Source organism: Herpailurus yagouaroundi, unplaced genomic scaffold, assembly GCF_014898765.1.
Source record: "Herpailurus yagouaroundi ecotype Mexico unplaced genomic scaffold, PumYag 355, whole genome shotgun sequence".
In the NCBI taxonomy this organism is placed as follows: Eukaryota; Metazoa; Chordata; class Mammalia; order Carnivora; family Felidae; genus Herpailurus; species Herpailurus yagouaroundi.
The window spans coordinates 6637550-6658649 of record NW_024412572.1 but is presented as its reverse complement, the minus strand read 5'-3'; the positions used below and the strand labels follow the sequence as shown (position 1 = coordinate 6658649).

Here is a 21100-nt window from a genome sequence, read left to right as displayed (position 1 = left end):
AGCGGGGGAAGGACAGAGACAGAGAGAGACAAGAGGATCCAAAATGGGCTTTTCAATGAAAGCAGAGAGCCCGATGCGGAGCTTGAACTCATGAACTGTGAGATCATGACCTGAGCCGAAATCAGACACTAACCAACTAAGCCACCCAGGTGCCCCTCCATTGATTTTCAAGTCACTTCTTTTAAAATGAGAGTGGATTCAGAATATAATTGCCTTGAAGATAATTTAGAGAGGTTTTAAGTGAAATTCAGAATTTAAGGAAGAAAGAAAAGATTTGAGTATTCAGGTAATCTTATTAATAGTTATACAGGGAAACATATGTAGGTGGTAGTGAGGAGAATGGATAAACTACAAAAGGAACAATATTGTTACACAAAAGCACACTGAATAAATACAGCTCATGTTTAATTATTTTCCCTTTTGAATATAAATGGTTCTAAGAGAAAAGGTGACAGCAAATAGAAGTTTTAAATTTCCTACTTTGTTGGGGGACTGGTGATGCAGTGAAAAGAGATTTACAACAAAATTCAGAAAAGAAGTAGCTGATATGAACTCATGACCAAGAGCATGCTCATAAAAATTCTTATGGCAATTTTAAGTTGTTACAAAATCTGGAAATATGCTTTGCCAAGAGACTGTGTACAAACACGCCAATTCTAAAGACTCCAGAAATGGAAAAAAAAATAACATTTAAACGGATTACAATATATATTTGTATTTCTACCATCTATGCTACTCAAGCTTATCTCTACCTCTATCTATCTAGTGTCATAAAAGCCAAGAGATTAAGGTAAATTAACTTTTATAAATAGGCCTGAATTTCCTTCTCTCTCTTAGCAAGGGTCTATCCTAGCTAATAACAAAGGGTCTTATTCCGAGAAACTATCATTACCTTTTGCATGCTAATATTACATGTTCCAAATATTAGTATTAAAGTTCCTAAGTTATGAAATATGTAAAATTGTTCTTTAAAACTGTTTCAAATACACCTACATTCTTAAGAATGTCTTTGAGATAGTAAACTCTATAATCAATTATAAAGAGGACTGGAAATGGTATAGCATAAGAGGAAGAAGGATGCTTCTCACCATCCTTCTGAGGCGGTGTTCCTGCTTCTCTAACTGCGGCTGGAGCCACCATGGACACAGGCTGCAAAACACATACACACAGATACCACAAAATCTTTAGCTTCAGTCACTCTTAAACTGTTGCCATGCTGCCTTTCCTCTGGTTTTTATAAAGGGCAAAAGAAATATAGTATATGTGAAGAAACACTTGTGTCCAACAGAGTTTTCTTTTTTTTTTTTAAGCCTAAAAGTAAGTCTGATGTAAAAAAAAAAAACAAAAACAGAAAAATTTTAAGAAAAAATTCTGAGTTGCTTCTATATTGTTGTTTGTTTTTCTCATGGGATACTTAAGAGTATAACTTGGATAATAATAGAAAAAATAGTTTTAATCAGAACATTATTGTATCACAAGCTTAAAAGGAAGAAGTTAACTTTTAAAGCACAGCTTCCTCCAAAGCATAAATACAAAACTCATAGAATTCATCTATGGTATAATTCTAACCAGAGGCAAGACAAGAAAAGTACCTTTCAAATCAATAAAATATTTTCCACAGTTATACCACTGGGTCAGTGTTAATCTTAATCTGCTTTATTTCTGTTTGCTGGAATAAGCAAAGACTCTGAATTAATGCTTTTAACTCTGTAGGTGTTAAAGGTATTAATAGGTTAGAGTATGTTTTAGGAATGTGATATATTAGGATTATGGAAAGATTTTGGCAAAATTTTCAAAACTTACCCCAACTGTAGATGTCCCCACAACAGTCTCTGGACTAAGTGTTCTTCTCAATTGAGCATCAAGATCTTCCAGAGGTTGCTGGGACTGAACAAAACAACTACAATAAGTAGAGGTCTTTGGCATATTCAGAAGCACTACATATAGCTCATCTAAATAAGGAATACTCTTTGATGCTTTAGATTGACACAATGTAACATCTGTCTAGTCACTGAATATAAAACTCAATATATTAAATATTAACTTATATCGGGGCGCCTGGGTGGCGCAGTCGGTTAAGCGTCCGACTTCAGCCAGGTCACGATCTCGCGGTCCCTGAGTTCGAGCCCCGCGTCGGGCTCTGGGCTGATGGCTCAGAGCCTGGAGCCTGTTTCCGATTCTGTGTCTCCCTCTCTCTCTGCCCCTCCCCCGTTCATGCTCTGTCTCTCTCTGTCCCAAAAAATAAATAAACGTTGAAAAAAAAAATTAAAAAAAATTAACTTATATTGCTTGACTGATATGTAATTTCCCAAGCCTTAGAGAAATTCAGTCATATTTATGTTTTTACAGTTTTGAAGTCTATGTTTGATGTTCCTTAAAGTGATACAAAAGTTTCTACCTGTCCTCTCTTTAAAAATATATTCAGGGGGTGCCTGGGGGACTCAGTTGGTTAAGTATCTGACTCTTGATTACAGCTAAGGTCATGATCTGATGGGTCATGAGACTGAGCCCCACATTATGCTCTGCACTGATAGCACAGAACCTGCTTGGGATTCTCTCTCTTCCTTTCTCTCTCTGCCTCTCACCCTGCTAGTAAATAAACTTAAAATATATATATTCTGAAAAATGTATCAAGATATTTTGGTAGATTAATTTTTTTCTTTTTCAGTTTGGTTCATCTTTCTGAGAACTTGTCCTTATGAATAAAAGATGGCATTAATGTATTTGATCACTATCAAGGATATTATTCTTTTCTTTAGGTCTTAATCTATACTTCTTATACCCTATAAATGGCAGCAAAAAGGAACTGGAGGTCTGGGCATTCCAACCTGTTAACCAGGTCTTACCACCATTCATCACAAGGCCCGTAACTTTTTACTTTTGATACAGGCCATAATCCCACATCTATTTTGGCTTCTATCACTTATTCTTCTACAGCCTTCATTTATCCTTCTCCCTCTCTATATAGGCATTATCCACTAAACCTCACCTCCTCACATCTTATTTGCTGTTTCTCATCACATTTGAGCCTGAATACGTGTCTGAATACATGTTTTTAATGAGAAAACAGGTGTAAAACCCCTAACTTACAGACTTTCACAATGTATTTTTTCCAAAATGTGGTGACTGATGGAGTGAGTTCTCTTTGGAGTTACTACTCTATCATGGCAAGTTCTTTATATTCTACTGTACAGCTGTAGAAGTGATAAATTCAGACTTCTTGTGTTAGCAATTTATGTTTTTCTTCTATATAATTCTAAAATAAATTCCTGTTTTAGTTTCAATGTTTACTACTTTGCTCATGGCAGAAGCTTTTTCATGGTTATAATGGCTTCATAATAACTACTTTCCTTACGGGACTTCAACTAAATGTGTGGGGTGGTGGGGTAGGGTAGAAAAGGGAAATGATAATTTAAATATTGCAGGCAATTCTGATCACCATTGGGTAGACCCAATGAGCAGATCTGAGTGTGAAACAGGAATCTCACATTCATGTCACTGCTCTCAGTTCCTGTATGAGTAATCTCATGCTAACTAAACTGTGTAGGTTTTGTATTGAAAGATAAAAGACATATTTTTCATGAAACATGACCCTTATATCCATCTATATTTAAGCCAATTACTTTATTTGTTGGTCACTGAAAGAAATGTCAAACATTAGAGAAAAAACTGGTTGACTGAACTCACAGAAAAGGGGCATTATCAGTTATCTTTTCCTAAGGAACTTTCAAAGTTAATTCTGATTACTTGTAATTTTTTACTTCCACAATGGTCTAGAGCCTAATCTCATTCATCAGATGCAATTTCACTATTCTAGAAAACTGTGAATGACAGGAGTTATATTTGTCTGGTAACATGTAAACCCTGCTATTTTCTTTCTTCATAAAATATGAAAAAATATTAATATCAAATGTGTTCTAGATGACTTGAACAAAAGAACCACGAAGCTTCTTACTTTAAATAAGGCCTGGATCATTAGCTATATACACTGTTTTAAGAGAAAGTTGTTACTAAGTCAAAACTAAAGAGGAGCCAGAAGCCAAGATCATGCAATGGAGAATTTAAATAAGCTTTGTGAAGGAAAAAGTAGGAGCACAAAAAGAAATCTGCCAAGTCTTGGGGCACCTGAGTTAGTGAAGGTCCTGGAAAAGGTGGCAGCTGCTCGCTGGGTGGAGTACCAGCTGGAAGTTCAGTACCCACTGGCAGCACCTACAGACAATGAAGGGAAATTCAAGTCCATGAGAAAGACTACATACTGGCCAGTAAATCAACTAATTCAAATGCAGAAATATAAGAATAAAATATATCTATAGTTAAGGCATGATTGTCATCTGGCTTATATTCTGGTATCTATCTTAAATAAAGGACATTATAACCATGATACTATTATGGGGTTACTACTACATACCAATAAAATGAATAGTAAAATTTAGTGGAAGGTTATTCCCTAGGGAAAACAGAATCAAAGGCTGTATGGACATGAGAGGCACAGTTATTCTTGAGCCACTGTTTTAGTACAGTATCATCAGGCTTTTCCTAAAACAAAGACTTTTCCGAGAAAACAATTCAGAAATAACCAAGGGGCAGGTCTGATAACAAAAGTCATCAGAAATCTAACACTATAAAGCAATTTGTACAGAGCCTCTATTACTGGCCGACTATAAAAAGAATTTTACAATCAATGGCAATGCAGAAAGATAAGTGAAGCACAGAATATAGTAGAAAAAACACAGCCTTGTTATTTGGAGAAGATCAGAGAGACTGAAGAGAGAATGAGAGGAAATCCACCATAGCGGAATTAGAAAACACATTTTAGTTAACTTATTCCTAGGATTAGATTCTTTTTCCCTGTATATGAAATTCATCACCAACTTCCAGTTTTTGTACACCCCAAATTGTACACCTGTGGAACTGAAGCAAAGCAGAAAATCTGCTTCATTCTCACTGAAACAAAGATCATTGTAAATTGCTATTACTATGTATAATTGTTAGCAGAAGCATTTAGCTTCCTTTTGGGATACAGATTTCTTTAGCTGGTGCCAATGAGGAAGGAACGTCTGTATTTTACCTGATTATTATATAGCCTTAGAAAATCATGTAATATAATTAACCCCAAATCTTGCCATATTCCAAAAAAAGGAGGTCTCTTGTGTTCAATGTATATATATCCTAAAATAATTTTCAATTTATTTAATAAACACTTAATGTCTACTATAGGCCAGGCCAGCTTTATAACTACATTTCTAATTTGCAAGGCTCAGTTGAAAAAAGGCACTTACGGGGTTGGGGGAAAGAATAATCATATTTATCAAATTATTTCAAAACAAGAATCTTACTGGAGCTTTAGTTAAAGGTGGCTTTGATGGAGCAGTTCCAGCTTTCACTCCTGATGTAGTGCTGACTGGGGCGGACACATAGCTGACTGGGGTGGAAACTTGTCCTGGTGTGACCACTGGTATAACTGACAAACCAGTTGTCCCTAATGGCAAACTTGTTGGTGGTAAGCATGTACTTGTAGTAGAAGTCATGAGCTTGCTTGGTGCAACAGCAGTGGTTGGGATGCCTGGTGCGACAGTGGTCTCTACTACCAGTGATGTCTCCAGTGAGACAGATGCATGTTGGGCTCCAGATGAGCTGTGTTCACTAAAGAGAGACCGCAGCTTTTCTTCTAGAGTCTTTATGTCATCAATTCCAGGAGCCTTGGGCTGTGAGTCAGCATCTATTTCAGGACAGTGAGTGTGGGGCTGGTTGGGAAGTAAAGCTGGTTGAGGCTGACTATGAATTAGTGTCTGCTGCACAGCAGGCACACTGGCAACAGGTTGTACCAAAGGTGGGATACTAGGTACTTGGGGTAATAAAGGTGTAGAAGTAGGTCCTGCTGCTTGAGGAAGGACAGGAGTAGAAGCTATAGCTGATGGGGTGACCAAAGGATGCACCCCACCAGGCTGAGAAACAGAACTAGATAATCCTGCTCCAGGGGAGGAAGATGATGATGCAGACAGGGACAAAGCCAATCCAGTTGTACTGCTATGAGATGTTTTATCTAGTGAGTGTGCACTAACCACCACTGTTTCAGCTAGAGTAGGAGCAGAGGTGCTGCTGCTCAGCTGAAGAGGCAGCTGGGAAGCTATGCTCGGGAATGGAGTGGTGGCAGCAATGGATGTTAACGTGGCTACCCCAGAAGTACTGCCTGTCGCTTGTTGAGATACTACAGGTGGAGGCTTAGCACCTGAGACAGCAGCACTGCCCGCAGCAGAGGCTAACGTTGAAACTGGTATAGATGGCAAAGTGCCTATGCTAGAAACAACACTCCCAGATGTAGAAGCCTGAACTGGCTGGGATGTTGTTGATATTGAGACAACTGTAGGTATTGTAACGCTTGAAACCACAGTGGAAAATACTGGTGATTCAGATATAGGAGGTACAGGGAGACCACTTGACGGTATCACACCTGTGCAGGTGGCAACTCCACCAATCCCTTTTTCAGTGGGCACTGGAATCTCAGACTGAATTACTGATGTGGACATGTCATTAAGAGGGCTGCTAGTTGCAGGGGCTGATATTGAAGGTGTGGCTGCTGCTGTGGTTGGGACTGCAGCAATGCTACTCATGGAAGGAGGTACTACTGGAAATGTTGGTCCTGTATGACTGAAGTTGGGAGGTGCTGTATTGGGCCCTTCTGTCATTTGGGCATGTCTGAGTTCAGAAAACGCCTGTTGTAGGCTAAGGGATGAAGCAGAATGAGACAAGTTCATTCCAGCGCCATGGGATGTTGAGGCAGCAACTGCAAAGGAGAATACAAAATTCATAATCAGTCCATTTTAAAAGGGTAGATTCAAAATTGTCCTAACAATCTGTTTTTGGGTTACCAACACTGCCACATACCAAGAAGGTTTAAAACTTCTCCTGAGGAAATGACAGGCTTTTTCTAAAACAGCAGAGTAAAAGAGCAGTTTGATGAAAATAAGTTAGCTTGTATGAATATCTATTTCGAGGGTAAAAGAAAATTTAAAAAAATTTTCAAAAAAGAGAAAAAAGATAAAAAAAGAGCAACCTCAAAGCATATACAATAGTCCTAAAGGGAGAAACAAAACATATTACTGTATCTACGTATTATTTATTACACAAGCTGTATCTAGGGTGGCTGTCCTTTCTGGCTCTTGTTCTTTAATCCTCTCTATTCATCCTCTATTTTGCTCCTCCATGTTTGCCTGTTGATTATAATCTCAATTTTCTACTCTTCTTTATTGTCTATGTCATCATTTGAATTACTGCTTGATGACCAAGCTTCCAATATAGCAGAGATGATATGGGATTGATAGAGGTTTGTGGTAGAAGCAATTCCTTACCCGTATCTGATATTTCACCAGTGAAAAGTTTTGATTCTCGTAATCGGCTTTCTGGCACAGGACTCACTATAAACCGTCTTCCAGCAGAATGAACAACTTGAGTTAAAGAACTGGTAGGAATGCCTGTAAAAAGAAACCATTTAACTGCATTATCTATATATTGTCACCAACATGAAGCTTTAAGATTTCATTAGTATAAAATTTCTTAGGTCAAAGCTAAAAGCAAACATGGAAAGGAAAGAAATTCACCTATTTGCTGTGGCATAGAAGATGCAGGAATTGGTTGTTTGAATTCTCCTTCCAATTTCTACAACAAACAAAAGTGACCAAATTCATTCTCATACACAATCTTTCCCCCCACCACCCCTAAACACAATCTTAAAGATTGGGCAAAGCAATTGGCCCCATGCAAAGAGGACATAAATATTTGATAATTTTAGCCATTGATGTAATATGGTATCATTGAACATGTTGCATGGCAAATTTAACACTATAGCAATATTTTAAATAAACAAAGCTTCACTATGGGAATGCTGAACTTACTTGAGAACCTGCAAAGCCATAGTCATCCTTTCCCTGTAGACTCTCCAATCCCTGGTCACCCTCTGGTTCCACACTGACGTCCTCGCTGAGCATTTCATCAGCTTTTTCAATAATTTCTCGTACTTGATCCACAAAGGACTCTCTCTCTATTGCTAAGATAAAGTCATTGTTCACCTGTAAAAGAAATGTGATGTCAGTCTGATTAGTAGAGTGTTATTCATGTTTTAAGTCATTCCAATTGCCACTTTTGTAACTTCTGCCCTATCTGCACACCACCTGTACTATTATTCATTGATATGTAAGTTAATTCTTCAACACTTAGACAGGTCCTAGACAAAAATATCTCTAAATCACAGGTTTGGTGTGCTAATTATATTCACGTTGAAATAAATACAGAACTGTCAAAACAGATAACAAAATATTGCACATTTGCTTAGGGCAGTGGTTATTAAAAAAGTACTAAAGCAAAACTTGGAACTCCAAATGCAGACATACCATAATTGTTGCTATCTCCTCAGGATTGTCACCATCTAAATCGAATTTGAATGTAACCATTTTCCGATTATGAGTCTCTAACTGACATTCTACTACCCGGTCCCCTTTATTTGAAACCTAAAAAGAAAAAAAAAAGAAAAAGTACTTCATATCTCAGAAGCCATATTACATATTATTCCATTAGTAAATTTGAGAAAGTAATGCAGATTATCACTTGAACTTAAGCCTGATGCTACCACCATTCCCTGAAGACTTGTTGGTATTTACCTCTTAAACTGGTAGCAAGAAAATGTTAAGAAAATATTGGCCTTTGAGCTATTTCCTCATCTTCCATTGAAGGGTCTGGAAGGAGTGTAAAGTCTCTGTTCTACAAATTAAAACTTTTTCTAAAAGGTAGATAGTGCCTTACCATAAAAATATGGAATTTAACAGTATTATTTGGGTGATTAGAAAATTCTAAACTTTCATAACTATACCTGAGCCTTAGAAATATTTAAATGACATTAAGTAACTATATGAAACTCACACAGTAGCAACACTTACATTCAAAATTCTCAATTTTGGACGTGAGGACTTTTCATGACGAGAGCGACTTCTTACAGATTTTCGATAATGCCGTTTTGTAGTTCTCCCTTCATGCCTTCCACTGGATGATGGGACATTCTCATTGCCATCACTCATTCCTGAAGCAACATCTGAATGTGCACTTCGAAAAATAAAGTTCAGTGTTTAAAGGTTTGATGTTTTGAAGTTTTATACCACTTACCAGTTAAGGAAGGAGAATTTTACTTTTACATACCTGTCTATAGAAGAGACCAAAGTGGTAGGTTGTGCCTGTGCCACTGGAAGTGGCTCTGGAGGAGCAACTTGAGAGACTCCCTGAGTACTCTGTAAATAGAAAGGATAATGGAAGTCTTGGCAGTAATACATTTTATTTATTATTCATCATCTCCAATAAGCTACACTTTTTTTTTCTTATCCCCCCCAAGTCCTAGAAGCACTAAATTTACTAGTAATTCTCAATATTCAGCATCTAAAGACAGTGGTCTTAAAATTCCAAAGGAAGTTTCTAAAGCTAAGTCTCGGTATAGACTGCATGGTGTGACATCAGCCGACATAGCTGCTAGGGAGTGAGAAAGTACAACTTGCATGCAGCCAGCATCTTCCTAGAAGTGTGCAACAGGACAGGCAGAGCAAAGTGCAAAGATGATTCCTATCTTTCTCCTAATAGGGTAAAAATGATTACTGGGAGCACAGCAGGATAAGATACTTTTATGACTGCCATGGCAAGAATTTGTGAAAGGATTAAGAATAATGACTAAAGTACTAGCTAGAGAAGTGAAGTGCTAATAGGGTTAATCTTCTCCAAGGCACACTCACTTCCCAACAGAACAGCCAGTGGCAACAAGGCCCCCACAATGGCATTTCATTCTGCTGGAAGAAAAAGTCATTTAGAAGTTAGTTTGAAAATAGTCTCCACATGAGTTCTAAACAGGGGAACCTTATGTTTCTTCTTTGTCATTTTTATCCCATTGTGTGTGTGTGTGTGTGTGTGTGTGTGTGTGTGTGTGTGTGTTTTATATATAAACATGCAGTAATTCCATTTACCTCCAGAGCTGCTTGCTGGGAGGATGTAGTGGGGGCTTGTTGTGCTAAACTCACTGCTGGCTGAGACACTTGAACCTGTCCTCCTATACTGCCCACAGGAACCAAAAGGTTTGATTCCACAAAAGGCTGCACCACTGTAGGAAAGTAACCCGGTGTAGCCAGTGCTTCTGTCGGCATGGGAGGGGATAGGACTGTAGAAGGGATGCAAATAGAAGCCACGCTGGAAGTGGGAGCAATATTTGAATCTCCTGGGTATTGTGGTGGCAGTCGAGGTGGGAAGCCCTGTGACAGAAATGAGGAAGGTGAGTTAGTGCAGGTTGGGACATCAAATTAGCAAAACAGCAAGACATGCACAAAAAACCAACCAACCAACCAAACAAACCAACAAAAAAACCCAACAAAAAACAAAAGCACATAGTAAAGAAGAATAGTAGTAGTCTCATCTCTTTCTAATAATTTAAAGAAGATTTAAAGATGATTCTTGAAATGAAATGGTATACTGGTTTCAATTTAGGGGACGGGACTCTACAACTACACTTTAAATTACTGGTTTTTCTCCTCTTTCAGATTTAAATAGGAGGAACAAACTAATTCCTTCTAGAAAAATATCAGTTTTCTAGCCAATCTAAAGTGGGAGAATGCAAAAACTCTTCAAGGTAATCATTCTAGTCATATCAAGACAGGCTAATCTGAAGCTTTTTATTGGTACCATGTTGGCAACTCTATTTACCTTACCTATAAAAAAAAAAAGTAGCCTGATGTACTTACTCTCTTATTAGCCATATCTAGCATTTAGTCAGCTTACATCAAATATTGAGAAAACCATCTTCCTCCAAGGAAGTGTCTTGAGAAAAATGGAAATGAATCATTCAACATTACTATCCTATCCTTTCTCTGAATTTTACTGTATTAGCTTCTCTAGTTGAGATCAGCTACACTTTTGTTACTGCTAGTTATTTTGACACTCAACTACTAGGTTTTCAAGTCCTTGATGGTTTACTATTAGAACCAAACCCTCTGGTGCCCTCCTTTTTGCTAGCCAAAACAATACCTGGTATAGAACATCTCCAGAGGGAAGTGGAACCTCAGCAGCTTGTCCAAGGTTAGCTGGTATTCCCATGGACTGAACTGCTGGTTGCAGGAGCTGTGGGTGAACCTGACTTGGCAGCTGAGTCACAGGCTGCAGAAGGGTTGGAAGCTGACTAGGAACCGCAGTTGGTCCCCCTGGGATCGCAGCTGCCGTAGCAGATGAGGCCAAGGTGAGCAGAGGCTGATTAACGCCAGCTGCCATTGTAACGGAAAGGGATGAGAAACCTGTCTGAGCCGTAGACACATGAGGAGTTGATATGGGAATTTGAGAGACAGGATACTGGGGGTGTAAGGAAGTAGAGAGTGGCTGTCCCAGAGGGAGGAAATGAGCACCAGAGTGGACTGGAACAACTGAGGGTTGTGTCGCAACTGGGATCTGAGGTTCGCCTTGGATAGCTGGTACTGGCTGGGAAACTGGAAGCTGGGAAGGTAAAGAAAAACAAAACAGACAGACTTAAAAAAAAAAAAGAAAAGAAAAGAAAAGAAAAAAGCAAGGCTGCCAAAAGCAAGATTTATGTGTTAGCCAAAAAGAAGGAAAAAAAAAACCAAAAACCCAAACCTGCATACATTAGTTTAAGTTAATGTGCCACACAAGAACAGGGAAAGGATAACAGGAGACAGAGAGGCTGACAGACCGGCTGTTTCAAATCTTTTGTTGTAGGAAATTTTACTAATGTTTCATCGTTCGACAATAAAAGAAGACACTTCCGAAAGCCGAGTTTGTTTTTTTACAGCTCTATTTAGACATATTTCACATACCCTAATCCATTGGTATATTTGTTGTCACTACATCTATGATTGCTATTAAAGTAGTTACTGAAATTCAAATGAAATTCTTTCTTACTGGAATTAGATTTCAATCTGTATTGCTTCTACAATTCTTTATTTTTTTTATTTTTATTTTTTGCTTCTACAATTCTTAAGTCTAACACTGGCCAATGAAAGTAGGTATGAGTACCATATTTCACTGACTCTAGGATGGAATCATCTCTCTCTACCACCTGGTCATTTTAACCTTTGTGAAACTAAGATGTATCTTACAATTAATGGTGTGTCAGTACTTGGTTACAAAACATAATGGTGCATTTGACAACTGACAGTATCTCAGATGCGATGAAATACGACAGAAACAATACATTGTGCCAAAATACAAGGACAACAAGCCCCAACGTTAAAGTTTAAAATAGGTCATCCAGTAGAATATACCTTCAAAAGGGCATTTTTCAAGTGATTCAAAGGAAGACTCAGAACAACAGAACATGATTCCATATAAGGGGTTTTTATGACTTACTGTCAGTAGGCAATGAAAGAGGAAAAAAATGCATAAATCTGCATGAAAAATACAGCATAGTTGTAAACCTAGAATAATTAGATATAGCTAACTCAATTCTAGAAAATGTCATAGGTTCAGTTACCAAAGCACTGTTACTTAGCCCACCAGTTCTAATACTTGTCCAACGGACTTCAGACTAATAAACCTAAAAGTTAAGCATTTTTGGATTGTGAATGCTGTCAGTATGTACCTATTTACATTAACTAATTCATGTGCACAAAAGGAACAATTGTCAATTCATTTTTGTGGTGAAAATAACCAACTTTGGTATTTCAACATTAGAGAAGAGAGAAGCCTATCCATGAGAAAATACAAGTTACATGGAGATTCCATTTAGCATCTATTTAGAAATGAAGAGCTACCTGTTTTCCAGATGATACTTGAGGCAAGACCTGTGGAGTCTGAGACTGACTGACTGGCTGTGCAGTAGTGGCCTCACTGGAGGTTGATGTCTGTGGAAGTGAATACTGCACTGTCTGTTGAGGAGGGGCAGTCTGCTGTACTCCCTGCTGCTGAAAATAAAGTATAATTATTCAGTTTTGTTTCAAGTCATTAATAGCATGATTCTAAGGGAGTACGTTTGCTTAAAGCCTTCTGTATCTAATATGACAATATTAGTAATCAAGACATACACAAAACCAAATTCATCAATTCCCCTTCACACATTTATTTCTTTTCCCTCTGGTGTTCTTTATTTGTGATGGTACCACGAAGAGCAATTAACCAATGTTTCAGAATTTGAGTCACTACTGGTTCTTCACCTATCATCCCCCTTACCCCAACAGTAGGTCATTCATAAAGATCTTTAGATAACATATCCAAATAGGTCCTCTCTCCTCTAATATCTCCTTCTGGTTTTTCCCATTTTTTTGATATCTGTTCTTACTTTGGTCCTATATTAAGCAAATCCAATCTCTTCCCTTTAAGCTCTTTCTCTCATTGTATTTTTGCAACCGTGTAATTAATTTGCTTGAAGAATAGCTCTGATTACAGCCACAAAATAGAAAAACACTGAATGTGGAATTTTAGCTTTACCATTTACTAGTTGTAATACCTTAGAGACTGCTCATTTTACTGCCAAAAAGATACTTCCTTCTTTGAAAACAAGGACACAATCACTCAATTCAAAGCAGGGCAAAGGAGTAAGTGACATTTAGGAATCAACCACATGTTAGGCATTCTGGTTTAATACATCTAAACTTAATGTATGGTACATAATTGTACTCCCAATACTAAATTTTGTAATAAGTTAATGGCCCCCTCTGGCCTAACAAAAATCTGAACTTCACAAATGACTTTCAAGACTCTCTAATGTCTCTAAGTAATTTAAAATTGTTTTGGTTAACACAAAACAACAGCTGCTTGTAATAAAAATTTTTAACCAAAGTATCAGATCGTTAAGTTAAATGAAATATCCTAACCCCGTTTCTCTAGAGGCAACCACTATCAATGGTTTGGTCATCACCTTTATGGATTTTTTTCTATATATAACTGGTCATTTACACACAATTACATATTGAAATAAAAGCATGTTCATTCTATAAATACAGTTCTGTAACATGTTATTTTCATTTAACTTATCAATGGCATCAATATCCTAATGATGAACATTTTGGTTGATTTTTTTTGATACTTAAAATAATGCTACAACAACCAGTAGGCTTTACATATGTCCTGGTCTATACAACTAACTAGATACTGCTGGTAAAAAGATATACTATTTGTTTATAAGTATATGTATACATAAAAACTTGAGATTTAACTGACATATAATGATTTAATATAGGTGTATGTTGTGAAATGATCACCAGAAGAAACCTACTTAACATCTATCACCACACAGTTACAGTTTTTTTCTTGTAATGAGAACTTTTAAATTTTAAGATCTACTCTTTTAGTAACTTTCAAATGTACAATACCATAGCAATTGTAATCACTATACTACACACTGCATTCCCAAGACTTACTTATTTTTGTTTTATATATATCATGATCCTGACCACCTTAATGAACATCCTAGATTTTGTTAGGTGATAATCTGTAAATATTTTTGTTCTCCTGATACTTATTTCTTACTTTGCTCTCACTGTATCAATTAAAATCACCCCCCAAAATGCTGACGCACAATGATGACAATAGTAGTGTTTGTTTTTTTCTTGTTTCTGATAATGTATTCTTATTTTAACTTAAATCAGGAACAACTGGCTACTGATTATATAACATTTATTTTCAAAAACTAATAAGATATATATATCCAAATATAAGGCAACTCTGATTATAAAATAATTTTCCATATTTTCACCGAGAAAGAATAAAAAACTAGAGAATCTTTTTGGTCAACTTGAATATATTTTAACTGTAAGGAATTCACACTGAAACGTCTACCATTATCTGAGTTATTAATTTACATCTCTAAATAAGATGGCACACTTACATAAATATATTAACATATATTTACTTATATATTATATATAATATATATTATATATTAACTTATATATAATATATTAATATTGCTCCGCCTCCCTCATTCAAACTCTTCCCACATAATAAACCAGTCTCTTTATCTTCACTGGAGCTATACTACAAAGGCTTTAGTTTTCTGGAGTATAGTATAATACTTTCCCTGTAAGTTGTGTAAAATTTTCAGTGACAAGCATCATAAATAGCATTAGGACAGCTGGATTTTTTTGCTTTTGTCATAACTTATAGGTTCATATTCATGTAATCTTTGTATTACCTCCTTACAGTGACCTTTGAATAAGTTGTTCACAATGACAATAGAACCTGGAATAGTGAAGTTGCTACCTTAAGAATAAGGACCAAATCTATATTTAATTTCTTAGCTTTTATTTTAAAACCAGTTCTGTCAGATGTTGTCTATAAACATCTCCCAACTACATATACTTATTTTAAGGTCCTTACAAGCACATGTTTTCACCAGTTTTATTTTATTCCATTAACATTTTTTTGCTTATTGTTCAAAATAAAGGAGAGTGAAAGCCCATAATGTGCAAATATGATAAAAATTTCAATATGTTGATTTCCTTCTTTACTAAGAGAAAGGGAAAAGTTTGAGGAAAAAAATATACCACTTTACAGATGAGCATATGCTTAATTCTCTCTCACTTCTATCAATGCAGAACCAAGTTTGCATCAAGATGTGGATTCAATCAACTTTTTTTATGAACCTATATACCTTTACTTACTTGTGTTCTAGCTAGACTGAACTAAAGGTTTCTGTTCTCACAGTTTTCTCTTTGTTGTTTTCTACCTTGCTTATAGTGAACCCCCCCCCCCCCCCGGCCACTTTGGCCTAGAACACTCTTTATTCTTACATGAGTTTAACTCACAATCAGAGTTCAGTTCAAATGCTATCTCTTTCATAAAGCCTTCTTGATATTCCCCTCCCTGCTTGAAAGAGATACAATTTCTCTCCTTTGGTGGCATAATTGGGATGCAGTTAAGTGGTGAGTTGTGGAGTCAGACTACTTGGATTTAAATTCTGTTTCTACCTCTTATAAGCTGTGTAAGCTTGGATAAATTACTCATCTTCTCCAGATCTTACCTTAGCTCTCGCATCTGCACAATGAAAATAATGACAGTATACTTACAGGGTTCATACAAGGATTAAATAAAAATACAGGTAAAATGCTTTGCACATTGTATATAATCTTAACTATTATGCTTATTTGTTTTGTAGGAGTTGACATATATGTTTACTAGATTACTTAGGCTCTTTCAAAGTAGTCATATCTGATCCATCTTGACCCTCAGTGCCTATCTAGCACATGGTCCTTGGGAGCATGAACTCAGGAAAAAAAATCTGTTTAATTACTGGTATGTGTGTGTGTGTGCGCGCGCGTGTGTGTGTGTGTGTAAAAGAGAGAGAGAGAGAGAGAGAGAGAACTGTTGAGAAATAACAGTTTTATAGACATGTACCATCACTCTGCTTAAAATAAGAGTGAGAGGCACATATGCCAATTATACCTTAGAGTATTTAGGGAGAAGTGTCACCCCTGGGTAGGCCAGGAATAGATGGTCATCTTTTTGGGCACAATCTCACTGGCTAATAAACAACACTTCAGCCAAATAGGTATTGTTTAGCACAGCAACTTGGAAACATGTTTTGTATAAACCTGCCTCATGAAACCAGTTCAAATAGCCTATACAGACTATCTATTGAATAAGGAAGGGTGCTTGATGGAAAAAATGTTCATGAGCCTCAGTTGAACACAAAGTTAAGAAATACCTGAAGATTCAATGGAAGAAATAATAATAAGAAGAAATAATAATATTAGTAGTAGTATAAAAATTAATCATAGGGGCGCCTGGGTGGTGCAGTCGGTTAAGCGTCCGACTTCAGCCAGGTCACGATCTCGCGGTCCGTGAGTTCGAGCCCCGCGTCAGGCTCTGGGCAGATGGCTCGGAGCCTGGAGCCTGTTTCCGATTCTGTGTCTCCCTCTCTCTCTGCCCCTCCCCTGTTCATGCTCTGTCTCTCTCTGTCCCAAAAATAAATAAAAAACGTTGAAAAAAAAAATTAATCATAAAATAAAATATAAAATTATTATTGGCTCTATTATTATTATTATTTTACTTACTTACTTATTTATTTATTTATTTATTTATTTATTTATTTATTTATTGAGCTATAAGAGAGTGAGCGTGAGTGGGGGAGAGGGGCAGTGGGAGAGAGCAAGAATCTTAAGCAGGCTCCATACTCAGTGCAGAACCCGACACAGAGCTCGATCCCATGACTATGGGATCATGACCTGAGCCAAAATCAAGAGTCAGATGCTTAAATGACTGAGACACCCAGGTGCCCCTGTAACAAATTATTAAGTAAGGTGGTTTATGGCATACATGGCAAAGAGCTACTAAGTTTTCTAGTAGGAGGAAGCTATTTTTGGAACCTCATTAAGATACACATACCACTAGAAGGGACTCTTGATCAAAACATGAAAAAAGCAATCCCTTATTGGTTACAGTCCAGAAACCCATGGAATAAAGTAAATTTCAGCTAAAGGACATTTCCCTTCTCAGTCTAATAAAATTAGAGATATGGTTTCCGAAGGTAGGGTTGGAAACTGACAGTATAAAAAAATGAAACTCACATCTAAAAATAAACTCCACCCATATAGTACAGAGACAGAGCTTATAACCTTTAAAAAAAAAAAAAAATGAAATCCCAGTAAGCTGAAACAAATAAATGCAGATTCTTGAGTACCTCTCCAGAATCATAAGTCCCTGCAGAACTTTAATGTAGAAAAAAAAACCTATTCTAGAAATGTTGAATTCTGGCTTATAATTTTTAGTTCTATCCACTTACTGGCTATGCAACCCTGAAAAAATTAAGTATTCTAGACTGCATATACTTATATAATTTGAGGGCCCAATTTTATGATTCTATTTAAATATCATCCTCTATGTAACATAATTCACAAAAGTATCTACAAAAAGCATCACTGACACATAAATTTTGATTGTATTACAGCTGTATTTAGCTACATTTTTTCCCAGAAGAGTCAACTACCTAAATTCTTTTAACCTGACCATTTATGGAACTGTCTTCCCTTTACCCCCACATATTTTTCTTACTAATAAACTGAATGGTGTGTTTCATTATCTTCATTTGCTAGTAAGTATACATATTATATGCCCACATATAATATACATAACAAATTCCTTTGGAGAAGGAAGAACAGAGCAAGCACTTAAATTTACTCAGGTTTATTGGTGTTGGCCTGTGTCCAAAGATAAACAAAGTAGGAGTGGAACCTGATAGCGCTTCTGCCCTCAAAACAGCTTCATGTAATTTTTAATTTATATTTTCATTAAAGGTTGTTAATAGAACTAAAATACAATTTGTTAAGGTTGGCAAATTGTGACTACTCAAATTTAACTAATTATATACAGATTCATCTACTTGTCTGAAAGAAAAAGCAGGAGCAAGACAAAGCATATGATTACCAGCCTTTAAATTCTGTAGACAGGGCTGTTTGTTGGTCACCAAGTAAATGTACATATAACCAAACTAATCCTGTACAAGGAACAACTAATTTAAACTAGTATCAAATGACTATATGATTACATGCTAGCCTGGAAGGAGACCATCTATAATAAAAATTAAAAGCTTTGTTTAAAAAAATTAATAGAGGGGTGCCTGGGTGGCTTTGTTGGTTAGGCATCTGACTTCGGCTCAGGTCATGATCTCATAGTTCATGAGTTCGAGCCCCGAGTCGGGCTCTGTGCTGACAGCTTGGAGCCTGGAGTTTGCTTCAGATTCTGTGTCTCCCTCCCTCTCTCTGTCCTTCCCCTATTCATGCTCTGTCTCTTGTTCTCTCTCTCAAAACTAAATAAACATTAAAAATACAATACAATACAATAAAATATTAATAGAAACAGAAACCAATTTATGACTTGGTAGCTGGGAAAACACTTCGCAGGGAACTGTCAATGAAATAGTTCATGAGGAAGTTTTTATGACAAATGTGGTGGCTATCAATTTTATTTGAAACAGCTAAAATATTCAACAGTGTCAAAAAAGCCTTATTCCCATGCAAATAATTGCTATTAACTAATATCAGTAATGAACTACGCATGTTTAATTTTAGAATTACTAGTTTTGCTGTTGAATACATTAGCACTGTACTATAATCTTTTGAGTTCTATGGACCTTTAGGAATAAATTCCCCAAATCAAAGTTTAAAAATGTTTAAAAAGTTCCTAATGTAGCTGTTCAGTTCTCTCAGCATAAAATCTGATACCCCACTTCACAGATTAGAAATTAATTAAAAAGGAGTATAGCATTATTAGTCAAATACAATGAAAGCAATAGCAAAATGCTCATAAAAGGATGTTACAAATATAAAAAGAAAACTGACATTCTTTGTGTTATTAGATTATGTGTAGAATCATGTATTTAAGAAGGCAGATAAATATCAGTTAATGATTCTTTTGAATTTCAACATATGTCTAAATTTAGTAGATAATTTAAAAATACATTAAACAAAAGGGAAGATTTTCTAAAATGTTACTGGACACAAATGTTATGCCTCTTGATTTTTCTTTCAAGAACATGGCAAACCATTTATTTACCTAAGGAATCTACGTAACATGAAAAGATGTTAAGCAGTGTTTTGGTTACTATTAATATATAAAATGTAGCAATGAGTTAGTTGTTCTCACCTGCTGAGAATGTTGTATGGGCAGGGAAGATGGAACCCCTGTTAGGCTACTTGAGGATGGTTGACCCTGGCTTTGCCCCTGTGCCTGAAGGAAAAAAGTGAATACAACAAATTAGCGAAGCCCTACGTAAGTACAGAGAGGTCAGGCTTTTGCAATAAACATTCAAACTCCTGAGAGTTTGCTTGAGCAAAATGAAACATTAGCTTGATTAAGTATGTATGGGAGACCACTGGGGCATCTTTTGTAAGAAAGGGTTAGAGACAGATTATATCACAGAATGTATCCTGATCCCATGCAAAAACCACTAGTGGTTAAAACCTAACTTACTACTGCTGTGTTTGGGCTATAATTTTAGCTGACCAAAACAGTAAAATTCATAATAAAATTGTTACTGAAAGTATAATAATCAGGAAAAAGTAGCATGACTACCAATGTGAAATAACCCTGTATTGGAATAATTAAAGACAAAGGGTATTTGAGAGTGCTAATTTGGTTCCTTTTGCTACTTCTTATAGTGCTAGGGTGACTTTTACTAAAAATGTAAAAAACTTGTCATTGTCACTAACCTAGAGTAATGGTTGTCACGCAGAAGTGATTTTGCCCTTCCAGGGATCATTTGTCAGTATCTAGAGACATTTTTGGTTGTCACAACTGGGGGAGGTGGTTTCTACAGGCATGTACTAGTTAGAAGCCAAGGATGCTGCTAAACATCCTACAATGCACAGAACCACGACCTACAACAAAGAATTATCCAACCTAAACCATCAAGTGTTGTATTTGAGAAATCCTGACCTAGAAGTCTAAGTTAAAATAATTGAGAAAGTGAGAAATGAATGCAGGATTTCTTATGTAGGTAAGTTAAGGAAATGAAAAGGCCCACAAACTTTGGTGTTCCATTTCAGTTTAGAGGGGTTTCTTTGAAGCCTACTTGGATTTGACACCACATGTCACTGCATCTTAACCACTATTAAGTATTCATTCTTTCTACAGTATGTAAATTTACTGCCTGATGGCTTACTTTGGAAAGTTTAAAGAAGAATGGCTGGCAGTGCGTTAAGATTTATAATACAGGCTGACAAGCAGTGCATTAATGTGAGCACACAGTGAGTACACTGCATGCCGATGCAACGTAATTTTCATTTCTGGATCTTCTTGCTTCCTAGAACTATTCTAAATAACTTATACTTTATGTACACTTTTGGGATTGTTTATGCCCCTTATAAGGGAAGAACACGGGAAGAAAGTATCAAGAACATACAGTATTTTATAAGAGTGGAATATTTAAAAGATCCAAGCATGGGGCGCCTGGGTGGCGCAGTCGGTTAAGCATCCGACTTCAGCCAGGTCACGATCTCGCGGTCCGTGAGTTCGAGCCCCGCGTCGGGCTCTGGGCTGATGGCTTAGAGCCTGGAGACTGTTTTTGATTCTGTGTCTCCCTCTCTCTCTGTCCCTCCCCCGCTCATGCTCTGTCTCTCTCTGTCCCAAAAAAATAAAT

At 36.7% G+C, this 21100-nt stretch overlaps 1 protein-coding gene across 25 annotated transcripts in view; it reads right to left on the bottom strand.

Moving 5' to 3' along the window:
* The window catches only part of WNK1 (WNK lysine deficient protein kinase 1), a 162866-nt gene that overhangs the window by 16459 nt on the left and 125307 nt on the right, over nucleotides 1-21100 (bottom strand). For 12 of the 25 annotated variants that reach the window (XM_040462837.1, XM_040462841.1, XM_040462840.1 and 9 more), the window contains 14 exons: nucleotides 19606-19689; nucleotides 12780-12929; nucleotides 11047-11505; nucleotides 9996-10277; nucleotides 9187-9275; nucleotides 8931-9093; nucleotides 8388-8504; nucleotides 7893-8066; nucleotides 7599-7656; nucleotides 7350-7472; nucleotides 5337-6784; nucleotides 4126-4209; nucleotides 1804-1887; nucleotides 1089-1149 (listed from right to left, as the gene is read on the bottom strand). In XM_040462837.1, coding sequence (XP_040318771.1) covers nucleotides 1089-1149; nucleotides 1804-1887; nucleotides 4126-4209; nucleotides 5337-6784; nucleotides 7350-7472; nucleotides 7599-7656; nucleotides 7893-8066; nucleotides 8388-8504; nucleotides 8931-9093; nucleotides 9187-9275; nucleotides 9996-10277; nucleotides 11047-11505; nucleotides 12780-12929; nucleotides 19606-19689 — 3376 coding nt within the window. The remainder of the gene's footprint in view (nucleotides 1-1088; nucleotides 1150-1803; nucleotides 1888-4125; nucleotides 4210-5336; nucleotides 6785-7349; nucleotides 7473-7598; nucleotides 7657-7892; nucleotides 8067-8387; nucleotides 8505-8930; nucleotides 9094-9186; nucleotides 9276-9995; nucleotides 10278-11046; nucleotides 11506-12779; nucleotides 12930-19605; nucleotides 19690-21100) is intronic. The other 13 variants (XM_040462838.1, XM_040462855.1, XM_040462861.1 and 10 more) reach the window with 6 other exon arrangements.